The sequence below is a fragment of the Trachemys scripta genome, chromosome 1 (genome assembly GCF_013100865.1).
Source record: "Trachemys scripta elegans isolate TJP31775 chromosome 1, CAS_Tse_1.0, whole genome shotgun sequence".
NCBI classification, from domain to species: domain Eukaryota; kingdom Metazoa; phylum Chordata; order Testudines; family Emydidae; genus Trachemys; species Trachemys scripta.
In genome coordinates this window covers 95,120,587-95,140,581 of record NC_048298.1, presented here as the reverse complement: position 1 = coordinate 95,140,581, position 19,995 = coordinate 95,120,587, and the positions used below count along the sequence as shown (strand labels likewise).

General features: G+C 45.1%; 1 protein-coding gene across 2 annotated transcripts; it reads left to right on the top strand.

The window, feature by feature from the left end:
- Positions 1 to 201: 201 nt before the first annotated feature.
- Positions 202 to 18,762, top strand: FBXO7 (F-box protein 7). Of its 2 annotated transcripts, none has more exons than XM_034777983.1 (9): positions 202 to 540; positions 2,570 to 2,873; positions 9,509 to 9,736; positions 11,337 to 11,478; positions 12,872 to 12,955; positions 14,701 to 14,796; positions 15,817 to 15,993; positions 16,877 to 16,914; positions 18,013 to 18,762. In XM_034777983.1, exons 1-9 carry the CDS (start codon positions 302 to 304, stop codon positions 18,415 to 18,417), a joined length of 1,713 nt encoding a protein of 570 aa, XP_034633874.1. In that variant the 5' UTR covers positions 202 to 301; the 3' UTR covers positions 18,418 to 18,762. The 2 variants fall into 2 exon arrangements, with proteins under 2 accessions (XP_034633874.1, XP_034633884.1); XM_034777993.1 differs by having other exon boundaries at positions 496 to 591.
- Positions 18,763 to 19,995: the final 1,233 nt, after the last annotated feature.

Genomic DNA, 19,995 nt, shown 5'->3' with positions numbered 1-19,995 from the left:
GCCATCGCCCCCTAAGCAGCAGCACAGGCTGGCCACGTGGTTTCCCAGGGCTTCCCACCGTCACAGGCAGTAGCCTCGCGCTCTCGCCCTAGGCTTGCATCCAGAACGCGTGCGGGGCAGCAGGGCGAGCACCGAATCATCGCTCGAGCTGGGCGGACTCGAGCCTTTCCCCCAGCGGGCATGCTCGGAAGTGCGCAGTGCTGCGGTGAGCGCCGACTCATCGCCCCTCAGCGTTACCGTTGGTGGGGAGAGCTGGGCGGGGGCCGCCCCCATGAACACCTAGGGGCGGGGCCGGGCTCCCATGGAGCGAGGTGATGCTTCACCAACCAAAACAACAACAATCCCCAGCAGCCCCCGCGCCACCGCCGTCGCCAACACCGAGCGGAGCCTGACGGGGGAGCGAGGAGCCGCTGCCGCCATGAAGCTCCGGGTCCGGATGCATAAGCGGACGGCCCCGCTCGAGATGCAGGGGGCGGAGCCAACGCTGGGGGAGCTGCGCGCGCACCTGTGCCAGGCCCTGCTGCCCACTTGGGGCTACAGGTAGCGCAAGGAGAGGGGGAGGCGGGGACGCGGCCATCCCGAGGCCGGCAGGTAGCACCCGGCCAGTACCATGCAGTGCGGGGGGGGCGGGGCCGTGGCCGTGCCCTGTGCCTCTGACCCAGCCATCTTGCCCAGGGCCGCCTGCGGGGGAACTTGCTGCCCCCGGGGGCGGGGCTTCTCCTGAGGTGCCCGGTGTGTGGCGCTCCCCCCGCGGGCAGCGCCCCGAGGCCGCGGGGAAGGGGCGAGGGTGACTGTCAGCGCAGCGGGCCCCAGGCCCGGCTGCAACGTTTCCAGGCCTCGGGGTTTTATCCCGAGAATCCTGGTTCCCGTAGAGCCCGTGGGGCGCTGGGCCGGTGCAGTCGCGCTCCTAGCCCGCCTGGCCGCGGAGAACAGCCCGGCAGCGGGCGCAGCGCAGCGCCTGCCAAGGGCACAGGCCCGCGCAGCGGCCGGGCCCCGCCTGAACGGGTCGGACCCTCGCATGGTTTTGTGGGTCCTGGCTCATGAGTTGGGGTTGGCAACGCTGTGGCCGGGCCTCGGGCCGCTACTGCCCTGTCTGGGGGTTCCGCCCTCCCTCGGCTGAGGCACAGGCTGGGAGATTACCCCGCTGCGGCGCCCGAGCTGTGGGCAATAGGATTGTACGTGATCCAGAGCTGTCACTTCCGAACGGTTCGCCAAAAAAATCACGTGTCAGAAGTAAAAGAGGATAAAATGCCCCGTGTTTAGTCATCGGATTCCTAGCTTTCGGTTTCATTTATCCCACAGCACCAACATGGAAATGAAATGAAAGAGGCAGTAGGGAGTTTGCAAAAAGTGAAAGTTATTCTCAGACACCCCTCTGAAATGCTCAACTCAGTTCTGATTGTATAGCATTTATGGACCAAAATTGAACTTTTCCTCTGTGTGACACAAGCTGCTAGAGTATGGCTATATAGCCTTCTCCTAGAGGGGGCTCTGTGTGTCAGCAATCATGAAAAGATTTGTGTGTGAAAGGCTCGTGATTTTGTTTACAGGAGACTAAAAGCTATTAAATGATTTTTAAAAATAAAAAATGAGCTTCTTCAACAGGCTAACAGCAACAAAATATCTGCATTCATGTTTTTGTGTGTGTATATATTTCATATTCATTCTGAAGGATCCCAGAGTGCTTCACAAGCGGTATATACATGTGCTAGCAGCTTGTGCTAGCATATGTATATGGGGGGGGGGACTTGTCCTAAGACAGTGGTTCTCAAACTTTTGTACTGGTGACCCCTTTCACAAAGCAAGCCTCTGAGTACAACCCCCTCATATAAATTAAAAAACACTTTTTAAGATATTTAACACTGTTATAAATGCTGGAGGCAAAGCAGGGTTTGGGGTGGAGGCTGACAGCTCGTGACCCCCCCATGTAATATCCTTGAGACCCCCTGAGGGGTCCTGACCCCCAGTTTGAGAACCCCTGTCCTAAGACATCAGGACAAACCATTAATCTTATTAAAATGTCATGGAATCTTTGTTTCTGGGAAGACTTTATTTTGCAAGGTCTTGCCCAAAGACCTTCACATTGAGCAAGCTAAAGGATATTTGCATAGAAATATTTTCAGGAATTAACTATTTTAAATATACTCTGCCCCAGTGATTCATTTAAAATCTTTGACCTAAAGCTGCTGAAGCTAGTGTTAGTTTTGGGGGCAATTGGCTGCTTCCTAGAATGTGTTTATAAGGTACATTGCAGACAGAGGCAGTTACCTGGTTTTCAGAGATGGAGGTTTAAACCTATCCAAGATTTCTAGGTTCTGTGATTTAGTTAGTTAGAACAAACATAACAAAGAGAGAGAGGTTAAAAAAATCACTTTAACCTATATCTTGGTTTTATACTGTGCCCATCGTTTATTTTCCCAGTGCTTCTTTGGGCATGTGACTAATCAGACCGGTACTTAGGTTTAACAAAACCATTTAATAATCATACCATACATTTGTGTAATCTGAATGTATGACTTAAACTGATCCTACCAGACATAGCCTTGTGGTTTTTTCTATCTCTTCGCAGTTCTGATACCCAGTTTGCAATAACATTGAACAACAAAGATGCCCTCACTGGAGACCATGAGACCTTGGCTTCATATGGGATAGTTTCTGGAGATATGATATGTTTGTTACTGGACGAGACCAATACAGCACCCATATTACCCCCATCCTTATCTTCACCTCCTCCTCCCCCACTCCAGAATAATCACAAACTGTCCACCTTGACCACCAGCCACAGTCAGGCCAACAGTCCAGAAAAAGAAAGGCAGAATGGGCCATGTGAAGACCATAAAGCTCAGACTGATGCTCAGAAGAGTGATGATATGGTAAGTACTTAAGGACTAAGGGTATGTCTACACTATGAAATTAGGTCGAATTTATAGAAGCCGGTTTTATAGATAACGGTTTTATATAGTCGATTGTGTGTGTCCCCACATAAAATGCTCTAAGTGCATGAAGCTGGCGGACTGCGTCCACAGTACCGAGGCTAGCGTCGACTTCCGGAGCGTTGCACTGTGGGTAGCTATCCCACAGTCTCCGCCGCCCATTGGAATTCTGGGTTGAGATCCCAATGCCTGATGCTGCAAAACAGGGTCGCGGGGGGTTCTTGGTACATGCCGTCAGGCCCCTCCCCCTCCATCAGAGCAATGGCAGACAATCGATTCGCGCCTTTTTACCTGGGTTACCTGTGCAGACAACATACCACGGCAAGCATGGAGCCCGCTCAGCTCAGCTCACCGTCACCATATGTCATCTGGGTGCCGGCAGACGTGGTACTGCATTGTTACACAGCAGCAGCTAATTGCCTTTTGGCAGTAGACGGTGCAGTATGACTGGTAGCCTTCATCGGCTATCTGGGTGCTGGCAGACGTGTGGCTGCATTGCTACACAGCAGCAGCCCCTTGCCTTTTGGCAGTAGATGGTGTATTACGATTGATATCCGTCATCGTCGTATTCCAGTTCAATCAGAGGCACCTGGGCAGACATGCTTTGTCTCCTGGAGACTCAGTGCTTCCGGCAGTCCTATTGAACCGTCTAGACGGTGATGGCTAGCAGTCGTAGTACAGTATCTTCTGCCAAGCATCCAGAAGATGCCAAGGGCTATCAGTCATGCTGCACCGTCTGCTGCCAGCTTAAGATGTAAAAAATAGATGTATTTATTTGCTTCCCCCTCCCTCCGTGAAATCAACGGCCTGCTAAACCCAGGGTTTTGAGTTCAATCTTTGGGGGGGGGGCATTCTGTGTGACAGTTGTTTGTGTTTCTCCCTGATGCACAGCCACCTTTGTTGATTTTAATTCCATTTACCTGTACGCCATGTCGTCAGTCGCCCCTCCCTCCGTCAGTTTCGCGCCTTTTTTCAGACCAGACGCCATAGCACTGGGATCATGGAGCCCGCTCAGATCACCGCGGCAATTATGAGCACTATGAACACCACGGGCATTGTCCTGGAGTATATGCAGAGCCAGGACATGCCAAAGCAAAACCAATCGCCTCCTCGGCTGGTCCTGCAGTGCGGCGACGAGAGTGATGAGGAGATTGACATGGACACAGCCCTCACACAAGGTACGGGCCCCAGCAATGTGCAAATCATGGTGTTACTGGGGCAGGTTCAAGTCGTGGAACGCCGATTCTGGGCCCGGGAAACAAGCACAGACTGGTGGGACCGCATTGTGTTGCAGGTGTGAGACGATTCCCAGTGGCTGCAAAACTTTTGCATGCGTAAGGGCACTTCCATGGAACTTTGACTTGGTTTCCCCTGCCCTGAAGCGCCAGAATACCAGCATGAGAGCAGCCCTCACAGTTGAGAAGCGAGTGGCGATAGCCCCGTGGAAGCTTGCAACGCCAGACAGCTACCGGTCAGTTGGGAATCAGTTTGGAGTGGGCATATCTACTGTGGGGGCTGCTGTGGTCCCAAGTTGCCAGGGCAATCAAAGACCTGGTGATATCAAGGGTAGTGACTCTGGGAAACATGCAGGCCATAGTGAATTGCTTTGCTGCAATGGGATTCCCAAACTGTGGTGGGGTGATAGACGGAACCCATATCTCTATCTTGTCACCGGAGCACCAAGCCACCGAGTACATAAACCACAAGGGGTACTTTTCAATGCTGCTTCAAGCCCTGGTGGATCACAAGGGACGTTTCACCAACATCAACGTGGGATGGCCGGGAAAGGTACATGATGCTCGCGTCTTCAGGAACTCTGGTCTGTTTCGAAAGCTGGAGGAAGGGACTTTCTTCCCGGACCAGAAAATAACTGTTGGGGATGTTGAAATGCCTATCGTGATCCTTGGGGACCCAGCCTACCCCTTAATGCCATGGCTCATGAAGCCGTACGCAGGCAGCCTGGACAGTAGTCAGGACCTGTTCAACTACAGGCTGAGCAAGTGCCGAATGGTGGTGGAATGTGCATTTGGACGTTTCAAAGCGCGCTGGCGCAGCTTACTGACTTGCTCAGACCTCAGCGAAAAGAATATCCCCATTGTTATTGCTGCTTGCTGTGCGCTCCACAATATCTGTGAGAGTAAGGGGGAGACATTTATGGCGGGGTAGGAGGTTGAGGCAAATCGCCTGGCCGCTGATTACGCGCAGCCAGACACCAGGGCGGTTAGAAGACTACAATAGGGCGCGGTGCGCATCAGAGAAGCTTTGAAAACAAGTTTTGTGACTGGCCAGGCTACGGTGTGAAACTTCTGTTTGTTTCTCCTTGATGAACCCTCTGCCCCCCACACCTGGTTCACTCTACTTCCCTGTAAACCAACCACCCTCCCCTCCCCCCTTCGAGCACCGCTTGCAGAGGCAATAAAGTCATTGTTACTTCACATTCAGCATTCTTTATTAATTCATCACACAATTAGGGGGATAATTGCCAAGGTAGCCCGAGAGGGGTGGGGGAGGAGGGAAGGAAAAGGACACACTGCAGTTTAAAACTTTAACACTTATTGAAGGCCAGCCTTCTGATGCTCGGGCAATCATCCGGGGTGGAGTGACTGGATGGCCGGAGGGCCCCCCACCATGTTTTTGGGCGTCTGGGTGAGGAGGCATTGGGACTTGGGGAGGAGGGCTGTTGGTTACACAGGGGCTGTACTGGCGGTCTCTGCTCCTGCTGCCTTTCCTGCAGCTCAACCATACGCTGGAGCATATCAGTTTGATGCTCCAGCAGCCGGAGCATCGACTCTTGCCTTCTGTCTGCAAGCTGATGCCACCTATCATCTTCAGCCCACCACTTGCTCTGTTCATCCCGCGATTCAGCCCGCCACCTCTCCTCTCGTTCATATTGTGCTTTTCTGTAGTCGGACATTGACTGCCTCCGCGCATTCTGCTGTGCTCTTTCAGCATGGGAGGACATCTGGAGCTCCGTGAACATATCATCCCTAATCCGCCATTTTCTCCTTCTGATCTTTGCTAGCCTCTGTGAAGGAGAAACATTTGCAGCTGGTGGAGGACAAGGGAGAGGTGGTTAAAAAAGACACATTTTAGAGAACAATGGGTACACTCTTTCACGTTAAATTTTGCTGTTCATGTTACACAGCACATGTGCTTTTGTTACAAGGTCCCATTTTTCCTCTTATATTGAGGGCCTGACGGTTTGGTGTGAGAGATCACTCACGTGGTGCCAAGCAATGGAATTCGGCTTGCAGGCAGCCATGGTAAGCCACAGTCTTTTGGCTTTTTTAACCTTCATAACACTTGGGAATGTTTCAAACAGTAGCGCCCTCATTTTCCATACCAAGGACCCGTTGGGTTGGGCATTTAAAATGGGTTTGCAATGTAAAAGGAGGGGCTGGGGTTTCCGGGTTAACATGCAGCAGAAACCCAACTACCACCTCCCCCCCCACACACACACCCAATTCTCTGGGATGATCCCTTCACCCCTCCCCCCATGGCTAACAGCGGGGAACATTTCTGTTCAGCCGAGCAGGAACGGGCACCTCTGAATGTCCCCTTAATAAAATCACCCCATTTCAACCAGGTGACCGTGAATGATATCACTCTCCTGAGGATAACAAAGAAAGATAAGGAATGGATGTTGTCTGCATGCCAGCAAACACCGGGACCATACGCTGCCATGCTTTGTTATGCAATGATTCCAGACTACGTGCTACTGGCCTGGTGTGGTAAAGTGTCCTACCATGGCGGACGGGATAAGGCAGCCCTCCCCAGAAACCTTTTGCAAAGGCTTTGGAAGTACATGAAGGAGAGCTTTCTGGAGATGTCCCTGGAGGATTTCCACTCCATCCCCATACACGTTAACAGACTTTTCCAGTAGCTGTACTGGCCACGATTGCCAGGGCAAATTAATCATTAAACACGCTTGCTTTTAAACCATGTGTGATATTTACAAAGGTACACTCACCAGAGGTCCCTTGTGTGCCCTCAGGGTCTGGGAGCACGCCTTGAGTGAGTTCGGGGGTTACTGGTTCCGGGTCCAGGGTGATAAACATATCCTGGCTGTTGGGGAAACCAGTTTCTTTGCTTCCTTGCTGTGACCTATCTTCATTGTCTTCATCTTTATCATCATCATCTTCTTCTTCCGCGTACCCGAACCTGCTTCCCTGTTGTGTGTTTCTCCATTGATGGAGTCAAAGCACACGGTTGGGGTAGTGGTGGCTGCACCCCCTAGAATGGAATGCAGCTCTACGTAGAAGCGGCATGTTTGCAGCTCTGCCCCAGACCTTCCGTTTGCCTCTCTGGCTTTGTGGTATACTTGCCTTAGCTCCTTAATTTTCACACGGCACTGCTGTGCGTCCCTGTTATGGCCTCTGTCCTTCATGGCCTTTGAGACCTTTTCTAATATTTTGCCATTTCGTTTACTGCTACGGTGTTCAGCTAGCACTGATTCGTCTCCCCATATGGTGAGCAGACCCCGTACCTCTCATTCTGTCCATGCTGGAGTTCTTTTGCGATCCTGGGACTCCATCATGGTTACCTGTGCTGATGAGCTCTGCGTGGTCACCTGTGCTCTCCACGCTGGGCAAACAGGAAATGAAATTCAAAAGTTCGCGGGGCTTTTCCTGTCTATCTGGTCAGTGCATCTGAGTTGAGAGTGCTGTCCAGAGCGGTCACAATGAAGCACTGTGGGATAGCTCCCGGAGGCCAATAACGTCAAATTCCGTCCACACTACCCCAAATCTGACCCGCAAAGGCCGATTTTAGCGCTAATCCCCTCGTCGGAGGTGGAGTAAAGAAACCGGTTTAAAGGGCCCTTTAAGTCGAAAGAAAGGGCTTCGTCGTGTGGACGTGTCTAGGCTTAATTCGATTTAACCCTGCTAAAGTCGACCTAAACTCGTAGTGTAGACCAGGGCTGAGATACACAGACCGGGAAACAAGAGGAGACAGCACATTGAGTGCTGGTTGCTAGACTTTATAATAGGGAGCATCCTTGAAGTATTATAGTTCTAGGTGCTTGCCTGGTGTATGGTCAATCACTTATCTGTCTATTACTGTCTCTGTTTATAAGCTATTAAGCCTTATGCATGTCAGAAACGTTAAGTGGTTCTAAGGTGTTTCAAACTCCATTTGAGTCCTTTACATATCTCTAGATTTTGCTAATTAGATTTCTGCAGAAACACACCCTTTTCAAGGGCGCTAGGAGTGAGTTCTTCTCCCACCTCCACAGTCTCCTTTTAAAAAGACACTTCTGATACTTGCCACAAGAGTATGTGGGTGTTCTCCCTTTTTCTCCCCTAAGCCCCGAACCAAGCCATTCAGCCATTCCACTGGAGGAGAGAGCAATTTTGTAATCAGTTGAAATAGTGTCCATGGTTTAAAGAGTTTGTCATGAAGTGGAATATTCTGCAGGAACAGTTTCATTTTAAGAAATGTGTCACTTTAGGATTGGTTCCAAAACACAAAACTATATTTTAAAACACAGAAATGTAGAGCATCTTGTTACAGTCTTTGTGGCCACCAATGTAAAAACTTGAAACATAAACCTTAATATAAATTAAGAGGTGAGGGAGGAAATCATATAGTTATACTTATTTCATGTGTCTAAGATAAAATTTCTTCCTTCTTTCCAGTAGGCTTTCCTCCCAAAATTTAGGAAAAGGTGGAGAGCAAGTTTCCATGTACTCCTTTATGTGCCACAAAACTGAAGAAGTATAAAAATTTGAAAAACAGTTTAAATTGCTTCTTTTGAATTTTATCTCAGGCAGTTTTGAGGGGACATTTAATCATACTATATGTTATAAAATCTGAATGTCTGACTTTAGGGCCATCTTAGTAGAAGAGAAAGTGTGATGAGACCACCAACCTTTGTGTTTTTTTTTGGGGGGGGCACTCTTTTGAGAATTAGATCTAAGGGGCTGGGAATAATTTCATTTACAAAGAATCTTGGGCATTCTGGACCCGTCTTAGTCTTGTCATTTTTGGTCAGCTGCCTTGAATTTTGACAAATGGTGATGCCATACTGTGTAGAGTTGTGCCCCTGTAGCTGCTGTAAGAATCTTCATGGTGCTTTAATACATTATTTATTTGTAGTACAGTAGTGCATGTAAGCCCATTGTAGGTAGAACATTTATCACACATAATAGAAAGACGCTGCTCTGAAGAGCCTGTATTACAAATAGACAAAACAGACAAAAGTAGTAGTAGTCCCATTTTACAGATGGGAAACTGAGCACAGAGATTAAGTGACTTGGTGAAGATCACACATGAAGTCTATGAGAGAGCCAAGAATTGAATCAAGTCCACTGCCCTAACCCCAAGATAGTCTGTCTCTTCGAGGTTGCTTTGTGTTGTAGTGCAAAAAAACCCCTCTTATATTTGAGAAAAGTTATCATTCAAAAGTAGTATCCTTCTGAGCTCTGCACAGCAATTCTGAGTGACTGACCAGTATGTACCCCCAAATCAGAGCTTCACAGCTGAAAGAAGATGGAAGGGCTAGCAGGATTATCAAATGAATTCATGTAGGTATAAGTTTCTGAATCCCACCTTGTTTTTATTACTTTCCCTTTAAGGCAGGATCCAGCTTAGAGTTTGCTTCTGGGCTAGTCCCAGATGCCGTTGATCTGGAGGAGGGTACAGGTTCTTATCCTTCTGAGCCAATGCTGTGCAGTGAAGCTGTGGATGGGGAAGTGCCACACTCCTTGGAGACCCTCTACCATTCTGCTGAATGTACCAGTGCCAACGATGCCTTGATAGTTCTGGTACATCTTCTCATGATGGAGACAGGTTATGTACCACAGGTAAGTGCAAAACTGGAAGAGAAACCTCCCACTTAGTAGGAGAAAAATAGGAATATCTGGAATATTGTTCTTCATGTGTCTGTGCTTAAAGATCTACTATACATCCCTCTCAGCAGCATGGGCAGCTGAAGTACCAGCTTCCCTAGTTTATCTTGCCAACATGCCTCAATGATGAAAGAGTGATACAATCTCTAAGAGTGAGACAGTAGTCCAGTCTACATGTCTATTTAATCCTTGGACTCCCTGTTTGACTGGAAAGGGGGAGGGTGTTAGCTACTTATTTTCGGCTATGGGGAGATAATGTTTAAATTCAGTTCCTAGAAATGGAGAATGTATGCATTTATATCATTCTGTATTCAGTTATCAATAATTTTTGTGTACTCCTCCCTTGCCCCTCTTGGCATCCACAAAGGAATAATATGTCTTTCATATCAGCATTGTATATTGCCTGCCTGCCTTCCTTCTAATTTGGAATAATGAGTTCCTTTTATATATACGGGAACAGGATTTATAACCATGGATTGTTACAATCCTCTCCCCCCACAATTTGACAGTTTCATTGGTGTTCCCCTCAGATGATAGTTACTGTGGCTAAGAAGTTCATATCTCTGCATGTGATGAGCATTTCCCCTCCCTCCCTGGGCTATTAGTTTTAGCATGCACTAGTCATAGCCACTGTGAGCTATGTCTCTTTAGCTCAGCCAGCAGTCTTGGAAGTAGCAATTGAGGCTGCAGCACAAAATTGTGAGGAAACAAATGGAGTGAAGCATACAGATACTATAGTAATGAGAGCCATATAGAAAAGCCCATGAGGAAATTAATAATTCTGTCATCAGAGCAGAGTTTGAATAATGTATAGTAAATAAGGCTTGGGGCCATGTATTGTTCAGTGAGGGAAAAACAATATTGATTAGCTGTTTGTTCAGTGAGTACTGTCCATCCTGTGCACTGAATGAGGCAGGGCTCCTGTTGAAAGTATAGTATATGATCATGCAATTAAAGATTGAATCATCATTCATATGCACAGAGGGGCCCAATTAAGGTTGCACAGGCCTCTTAATTCTAGCATTCCCTAACTTTTGAGTGCTTGACTTTGTAACCTTAATGTTCTTTTAACTGTGTGTTTGTGTGTGTGTGTTAAATATGTACACATCACTGGTTTGACTATATATAATAAACATGGATTCATGAAGACAAAGGCACCTGGCTTCACTGGGAGAGAGGTGAAAATTGTCCCAACAGCCTTTCTTAAAACATTCTTAATATTAATTTTCTGCAGCCTGTGGCATGTACTGAATATATGGTGAATTGTGGTATAAAAGTTTTATTGATACGAGTTTAAGAGACTTGTATATTCACAAGCAGTGAAGCTAGAAGTATGTTAATGTGGCCATCCCAAGCTTATGCTGATAAAACCTTTATGCCACATTACACCACTAAGTAGTCTGTCTCTGTAGAGCAGACATATTAATTATTCTGTCACACACACACACACATTTGTTGGGATTTGAGTAGCTGTTAATGTTTTAATTTAGTTCTTCTCAGCCTTGGTCAGATTGCTCAGGAATGCAGTGTTATTTATCTTTTCATTTACTGTCAGGGGACTGAAGCAAAGGCAGTATCTATGCCTGAGAAATGGAGAAGTGGAGGCGTTTATAAACTGCAGTACACTCATCCCCTCTGTGAAGATGGCTCTGCTGCTCTGACCTGTGTGCCTTTGGGAGATCTTATTGTCATTAATGGTAACTGTGCCAGGCATTAGAAATGTCTCTGGGATCTGACTTTTTTTTTCTTTTTTACCCCATATAGTTATATGAAGCTACTTCATCCTTTTCCCCTCTGGAGTCACCCTTTTCCCTCTCTTCCCCCCCCCCCCCCTTTGTGGTGCTACATCACAGCTACCATTTTCCAGCAAGGGAAGATGGGACTAGACTTCCTTTGAATCTTTAGCTTAATCAAATGAGCAACAAAAGGTGCTCCCTCCTGGTTCTGAATGTGCTTGGCTCCTTCTTGCCTAGGTGGCGATCCCAGGTCTCCCCCTATCAATACAGAGCAATACCCCATGGCTAGTTTCAGAGTAGCAGCCGTGTTAGTCTGTATCCGCAAAAAGAACAGGAGTACTTGTGGCACCTTAGAGACTAAGAAATACTGAGCCAGCTCAAGTGTTCACTTTTGTTTAGCATGTTGGCAAACCCGTGTGTTCCTTCTTTCGACTCATGGGAACTTGTGACATACGATACAAGGTGTTAAAATAGATGTAATGGGGTTAGCAGTATTACTGATATGTCTTTTTTGTATCACATGCTATTTGTAAAGGTCACAGACAAGTTCCAGACGTATTTATTTTGCTGATTCAGCAAGCAGTCACTTTAGCAACATCCCTAAGCTTCATTCCACATTTTCAGTTCACCAGAACTATTAATTCCAGAAAATTACTGCCATTTCTTTCTCTTAAAATGATTTCCAGGTTATTTGAAGTATTTTTTGTCCTAATTTTCTCATCATTTTGGACACTTCCACATTTTGCAGAGGCAGTGTTACTTCTGGGCTTGATTCTAACCTCAGATACAGAAATGTGCACTTCAATGGAAAGTACATATACATTTAAAAAAATCCAAGACAGCATGCATAAGCACTTAGGCTCTCTCAGGATATGTGATGAAGCATGTCTCACTGTCCAGGATTTAAATCTAATCCTTTGGCCAAGTCAGGGGAATTGCTCGCTTGAATTTGTGATGCAGAGGGGCAGTGCACTGACTACCTTGTGTACAGTGTTCATCTAGTGAACAGGAGCAAAGACTCCTTGCTACAGTTGATTTAATGACCTTGTTAGAAATAATGGTTCATGGTGTATCACTGCCACCTCTTACCTTTGTTATGACTATTTCAACTGATAAACTGCTATAGGTAACTGATCTTTCTCTCCTCTATGCTATTTTGCATATATTTATTTTTTGGGGAGGTAAAATGGGTTTAGCTATCTGCTTATCAGAATTGTATGCGTCCAGTTCCTCTCCCCCCTTTCCGGGAAGGAGAATGGGAAAAGGAAAACTAAACTATTTCCAAGGATAAGGTAGTAATGAGATGGTCTCTGTAGCCTCTCAACATGTTCGTTTCTTTCTTTCGCATTTGCAGCAACATTAAAAATCAACAACGAGATTAAAAGTGTGAAGAGACTGCAGCTGTTGCCAACATCCTTCACTTGCTTTCAGGAATCAGGTATTTAGAATGCGGCTCTTTAGAGAACAGCCAGCCTGAAAAGTGAGGGAGGGGACTAACATAGACAGCAAACATTTGACAGAGAGGCCTGAGATGCCAAAGGTGGTGATAAGAGAAGGTGGGTGACCACCAGTTCATGAAGCAGCTAGCCGTGAGGATAAAGGAATACAGAAGGGTGGCCACTAAGTAGAATTTTGCTGTTAAGATTACTTGAATTTCCTAGATTAGCAAGGTAAGTGAAGAACCTTGAGAGGCCATGAGGCCTCTTCTTTTTCATGGGGCTTCTAACTAAATATATGGATGTTTATAGGTGTTTCTAAGGCAGCAATGGTGAACCATCCAGGACTCATTGGTTTTGTTTTCTCTTTTTGTGGGAATTGGGGGGGTTCAGTGTGGCTAACGTAGGCTCTGTCTTTATGGTATTGCAATTATTGTAAATGTTGTTCCTGTTAGAAAGTGTGTGCTGACCACTTAGATGAGTCCAGGATGCCAAAATTAGGGAAACATCCAATGCAAAAGATCTGGATTTTACATTAGCACAGGTCTGACTCTGTTTTGTACTCTAAAGTACACATGACTGCTTTGTTGCCAGTAGCTGCACTTTACTGTAAATATATGGAGATATGCCTATCTCCTAGAACTGGAAGGGACCCTGAAAGGTCATCGAGTCCAGCCCCCTGCCTTCGCTAGCAGGACCAAGTACTGATTTTGCCCCAGATCCCTCTAAGTGGCCCCCTCAAGGATTGAACTCACAACCCTGGGTTTAACAGGCCAATGCTCAAACCACTGAGCTATCCCTCCCCCCTGTACTGCATCCTGGGTAGTCCCAGATCCTGGGACTTTATTGAAAAGGCTACAGAAGGATAGCTAAACAGTGAAGTGTAACCAAGATCATAGCAGCACCTTTTTCTTTTGTTGCTGCAATGAGAGAATGGGCAACCATTCCTGTCAGCCCCTCATTAGTCAGGTTAACAATTCAAGCATATATGCCTGCTCTGTGGCTAAAATCTGGCAAAAGTGTTAAGAGTCTGTAAGCAAATTTCATTTGAAAAACTCTTGATGTCTCTAAATGCAAAAGGATAACACTTGGCTACTTATGAATATATGCTATGGACTTGGTCCATTACATTATTACTGTGGTGGCAACACTTCTTAATTACTGACCTGGTCCTCTGGATTGTGATCTGCTAAGAAACTTTTAAGTCTTGATAGGACTACGGAGTGGTTTTTTGTTTTTAAAACTGATTATATATTTAAATGTCTGATTTTTGGATTGTTGGAGATAATTTAAAGGAGAAAAATACGTAGTTACAAAAGAGTCTGTATTCAATCTCAGAAATGCAAGGAACTCCCAACTGAAGGCTGAAACTCCATCCTTTTCTCAAACTATTCTACTTGCTCTCTATGAGCTGAGGGGTGAAAACATTACCTAACACAGAGGGTATCTGATCCTTGATTGAGGTTCCATCGCACTACTGTAATGGAAACAATAATACATCAGCCAGGATTCTTAGCTTTGTTTCTTTCACCCTGCTATAGATTTGGTCAGGTTTCAGTGCCTGTTCTCTTATTCTGGTCCATCCCAAATAAAGTATTTTACTTTGTTGTTTCTTTCATATGAAAAATGAAAACTTTCATGAACTGTAGAGTTCTGTTTGTACACAAAATGTAACCCATAAACCTCTCCGCCTTGTATGTTGCATAACAACTTGTTGAAGTTAAACTCTGTCTTCTTATTTTGATAGAAGAAAATGTTGGAGGGGTATACAAAGATCTTCAGAAACTATCCCGTCTCTTTAAAGACCAGCTGGTGTACCCTCTTCTGGCTGCTGCCCGACAAGGTAACATCAGTAAAAGGAACTGGTATGTTATCAGTTGGGATGTATCCAAAGGCCTACATAGAAAGAGTTATGAATAACCTAAGTGCTGGCTACATACAGAGTAAGAATAAATATTCCTAGTTCTAAAGATATTAAATTAGTCATCTTCTAATTTTAGAAATGTTAATAAAACTGTTAAAAATCTGAAATTGCTTGTGTAATTCAAATTAAATAGAGCATTTGGGTTTCACTTAATGGGCTGAAGATTTATGCCACTGCTGATACAGCTGGAAAGACTATTTCCCATGGTGATGATGACAAAGTAGCAACCAGTCTTAAAGTGCTGAATTCCTTGGCTGAAGTTCTGTGCTGTCTATTTGTTCCTTTGTCAGGCTGGGGAAAAGCTGTGCAGTATTACATCTTGTGTGGGATGACATGCTTACTAGTTGGTTACTGAGATGTTGGAAGGAATGTTGGAAGGAATGGTGTGAAGTAACCCAGCTTGGTGATTTGCGTGGCAATAGTAAAGCATAGTTTGTTTATACAGGAATTGCCAGACTAAATCTCAGCCTCACAATCCGAAGACAAACTCAATGATAAATTATTTCTCTTGGAGTATTTTTTGGATTTTGTTGCGTTTTCATGGGATTAGAGGTTCTTTGTTGAATGTGGTTTATTTGGATTCCTGGAATTAGACAAATATTGCCTTTAGCTTTCCAACCTCTTGCTCGGTTTTGTAGTCTGTGAAACATGAGTAGTTCCTTACGGCATCTTATGTTTATGAGGGACAATAGTGTGGAGCATAGCCAGTACTATAATAGTCATATTTTGTCTACTTCACATATGTGCAGAAAGTGTCTCTCTCCAGTCTGTCAAAGTAAGTCTCATCATAGCACTTCCAGAGTTAAGTAATGCAACTGAAAGCTCCGTGGGAAATTACTTAAGGGAAAATGTTTCCAAACCAGGTAATGACCCCTTGATGATGGGAATGACACTCAATTATTGCAAATAATGCTGCTTTCTCCCCACCTCCCATTCTAGCTCTGAATCTGCCAGATGTGTTTGGCTTGGTAGTCCTTCCTCTAGAACTGAAGCTACGGATTTTCCGACTTCTGGACATCCGCTCACTCCTCTCTCTGTCTGCTGTCTGCCGGGACCTCTACACAGCTTCCAATGACCAGCTTTTATGGAGATTTATGTACCTGCGGGACTTCCGAGGTGATTCCCACATGCACCCTTTCTCCCTAATTGGTCTGCCACCTAAGGTCCCTTCAGTGGTTTGAGCATTGGCCTGCTAAACCCAGGGTTGTGAGTTTAATCCTTGAGGGGGCCACTTAGGGATCTGGAGCAAAAATCAGTACTTGGTCCTGCTAGTGAAGGCAGGGGGCTGGACTCAATGACCTTTCAGGGTCCCTTCCAGTTCTAGGAGATGGGTATATCTCCATATATTATTATTATAAGATGAATTTGACAAGAGGCTTCCTCAGCTACATCTGTTCCTAAAAATGGAGAGTAAATTTATTAATTAATCATTATATTGGCTAGTTGAAAGCATAATACTGGCAGATGCTTCCTTCAGTGATTCTTAGATTGTGGGCAACTGATAATCTACCAAACACTTGCTAGCGGTCCACAGAGAGCTGGCCCATCACCTGATGCTGAGTCGCCTACTTTTCAGCTGTTTCTATAAACACTCAGGCTCTTTATTGCAAATTTGGGGAGAGGAAAAAATCTTTGCCAGTATCCCTCAAGAGAAGTTCTTTAGGAAACTAAGCAGTCATGGGTTGAAAGGTAAAGTGCTGTCACACACAGACACTGACAGTGACAATATTTCTAGGGTTTCTGTAGTTGATGAATAGATACAGGAGCTTGAAATTTGGTGTGAAGCAGAGAGAATGAATAGATTGAATGGCTCCTGGCCGTACATCTTCTAGGAGTCCTGATGTCTCAGTTTAAGAATACTGACTTTATATATACAAAGGTGCTTAGGGTCTGATTACCCACCTTATTTGTAAACCCCGCGAAAACTATCTACTTATGCATCTCGGTATGAATGTGATTTTTTTTTTTAAATGCTTATTTAATTTTTGCCCCTTCACAGATCAAACTTCTAGGCCTCGTGACACAGACTGGAAAGAGGTACGTGGGTATTGTATATGTTCTATTTGGGATAAATCTCCATGGCTTGTTTAAGAATGAGTGGCAGGCTTGGAGATTAAGTGGAAGCAGAGATTAGGTTCTAAAATGCAAGGAACTGAGATCTTCATATGCACATCATGTTCAGCCCACTCAGGAGAAAATGCATTGCATCACTCCTAGTGCCCTCCTTGGCCACATCCTGGAATAGATTTGAGGATCTCTGCAGGGAGCTTTATGCAGTCCTTGGCAGGAAGGAGGGTTGCTGTTTTAGACCTTGAGACTGGCAAGAGAGAATCTCAGCAGTGTTCTAGAACAGTGTGACTGAGTCTCAGATACCAGGGCCTGTTTGAAGACGTTACTGTCAATTCTGAAATGACCTCTTCAGCTAGAGAAGTAGTAACTTCTAGTGATTAGAGCAAGAGACTAGGGGTCACTGACTTGCTGTGGCACATTGGACAAGTAACTTAACTGCTCACTATCTCAGTTTTCCTGTCTAAAATGTGTATAATGGCACAAACTTTACTTTTCACCCAAGGATCTTAAAATATGATTCATGTAATTGTATGTAACCCTTTGTGGGGATAAGGGAAATTAGCCCTGTCTCTATTGTATTTCATTTCTAAGGTGTCTCTTTGACGATTTTAGGCAAATATTTAGATTCCAAAGCAGCCATAAACCACACAAAATGAAGTGCCAAATTTGTCCTTGGTGTAACCTTGACAATTTCAGTGGAATTAAACCAGGGATAAATTTGGCCATGGAGGTTTAAAGTAAATCCAAGAAATCAGTATTGTTTGGGTTCTAATTCAATGGGAATCCAAAAAGAGAGAGACCGACCAAGTCAGAGCCCTTTCCACAGAAAAGTCTGATGCTCAGAAGGATGGTCTGAGTCTGCTGAATCAGGACAGTCCTGCTGTGATTTGAATACGGATAGCTGCATCATTAATGTGCATATTGTAAATAACTGATAGAACATGGAGGGAGCCCTCCCTTGCCCTCTACGCCTGTAACAAGTATGTGAAGGAAATCCAGTGTGGGTGAAGCTAGAACAATGAGCACTACTCGAATTTTAAACTCCATTTTGTTTCTTTTCTGCAGCTGTACAAGAAGAAACTAAAGCAGAAGAAGGAAAACCTGAGATGGAGACACATGATGTTCCTGCCCCCACCTCCTCATCCCATTCCATTTCATCCCAGCCCATTCTATCCAAACCCCTTCCCTCCCAACCCATTCTCTCCTAACTCCATCTACCCCCCAATGATCATTGGTGGAGAATATGATGAGAGACCAACTCTTCCATATGTTGGAGACCCAATTAACTCGCTCATTCCTGGCCCAGGGGAGGCACCAGGCCAGTTTCCTCCATTCAGACCACATTATGATCCGATTGGTTCTCTGCCAGGGCCAAATCCAACGCTGCCAGGGCGAGCTGGTCCCAATGACAGATTTCCCACCAGACCCAGCCGAGGCCGCCCAATTGACATCCGCCGTTCATTCATCTGACTGCCACCTCTTCCTTTAATGGGTTTCTAAATTTTAATTCCTGAGCTTGCTTTCTAACTGCAGGAGATCACATCAGGGCACTAACATCAGCCTTCCCTTCTGATTATGGTGAGAATTTATGGGCACGAGGGTATCTTGACCACAAGGTATGGATTCACTTAAGCTCTGTGGAAGTGATAATGCTGCACCACCTAGAATTCAGTGCTATTTCCAAAGGAGCTCTGACTTGAAAGTTTGTGCTACTGTTTTTCCCCCTCTCTAATCATCTGTGAAGTGCTACTTAGAGAGCAGAAGGTTGTTGGCCTGATATTTGCTGCATCAGATAAAGAGCACTTTAAGCACAAATACTATGCTAGTCTGACTTCTTGTTATCTGAGTGATTGAATTAAGTGCTCGGGATATATGATGGCTTTTATAATCCACCTGCCTTAAAGCCTTTCTCAATAAGGGAACCTTTCTCTTCCAACACTGTGTATAAGATGCTAGAACTGGTATTTACAGGATACATTTGAGTGTCTGAAGTGTTCCTAAAGTTGATCAATTACTTTCTCTTCACTGTTTTTTTTTTTTTATTATTACTTAAAAAGCAATTTTCGTGTAGGACTCAATGCACAAAGAATACAGGGCTATTTCTTTACTGCAGAAATAATGTCACAAAACAGTTCATCTTACAAACAGCTGAATAAAAACATGCTACAGTTCAATTCAAAAGTCTGAACAAAAGCACAAGCAAAATGCAACGACCTGCAGCAAAACTTACAAAGTGCATCTGTCTCCCTCTTTCTTTAGACTGTTTGGTTTTGCATATAGTGGGTAAAGGCATTTTTGTGTGTTTAAAAACAGAGCAAAAATAAACCTTTCCCAGCTGGCTAAGCTACCTAGTACAGTAAAATAGGGTGACCTGGTGTTGTGCAGTGAAGACAAGATCGCAGCAGGAGTCCCTGAGTGACTTCCCACATGACTGGTATGTGATCCCATTACTGCAGTATGATATATCTTTCAGGCAAGTAACACATCTCAGCATGTGTTATCAGCGCCGTTAATATATTCCCATTTTAATTAAGGAAGCAGCTAATGGGACCATAGCCAAAGCATCCTAACAGATCATTCCATGAACATACATAGTTATTGAGCCTGGGACTACCTCTGGCCTGGTTAAAAGAATATGGCAGTAATTAGTTATAAAGGGGATCTTTACTAAAGAATATGTTTGTTTCCAAACTTTTTTGAGTTTTCAGTATCTCTACAAGTCTGAATAGTGCTAATAACTCTCAATGACAGCTGCTATTTTACTGATATTTCCCTGTCTCATGTTATAGTTGAGACTAAGGAAATTAAGAGTGGCTTTTCCTGTCTTTCACTATCAAAGCAGCAGCTTCCTGTTAATTGTTATTACCTGTGTGATTTAAGGTCAGATTTTCAGTGGCACATCTGCCCATCTAGTTTGAAATCCTGATGCTACTGAAGACAATGGGAGATCTGCCATTTATTTTAATGAGCCAGGATTTAATCCATTTTGCTGGCACAAATGGCCCCTGCATTCTTTGTGTTCCTGCAGTTAATTGCTAGTGCAGATCT

Bases quoted from the DNA above. Each gene is read 5' to 3' on its own strand.
- FBXO7 (XM_034777983.1), top strand. From the start codon at position 302: ATGGAGCGAGGTGATGCTTCACCAACCAAAACAACAACAATCCCCAGC. The intron at 2,874-9,508 runs GTAAGTACTTAA...TTTCCCTTTAAG, and splicing joins CTCAGAAGAGTGATGATATG to GCAGGATCCAGCTTAGAGTT. The intron at 12,956-14,700 runs GTATTTAGAATG...TTATTTTGATAG, and splicing joins CACTTGCTTTCAGGAATCAG to AAGAAAATGTTGGAGGGGTA.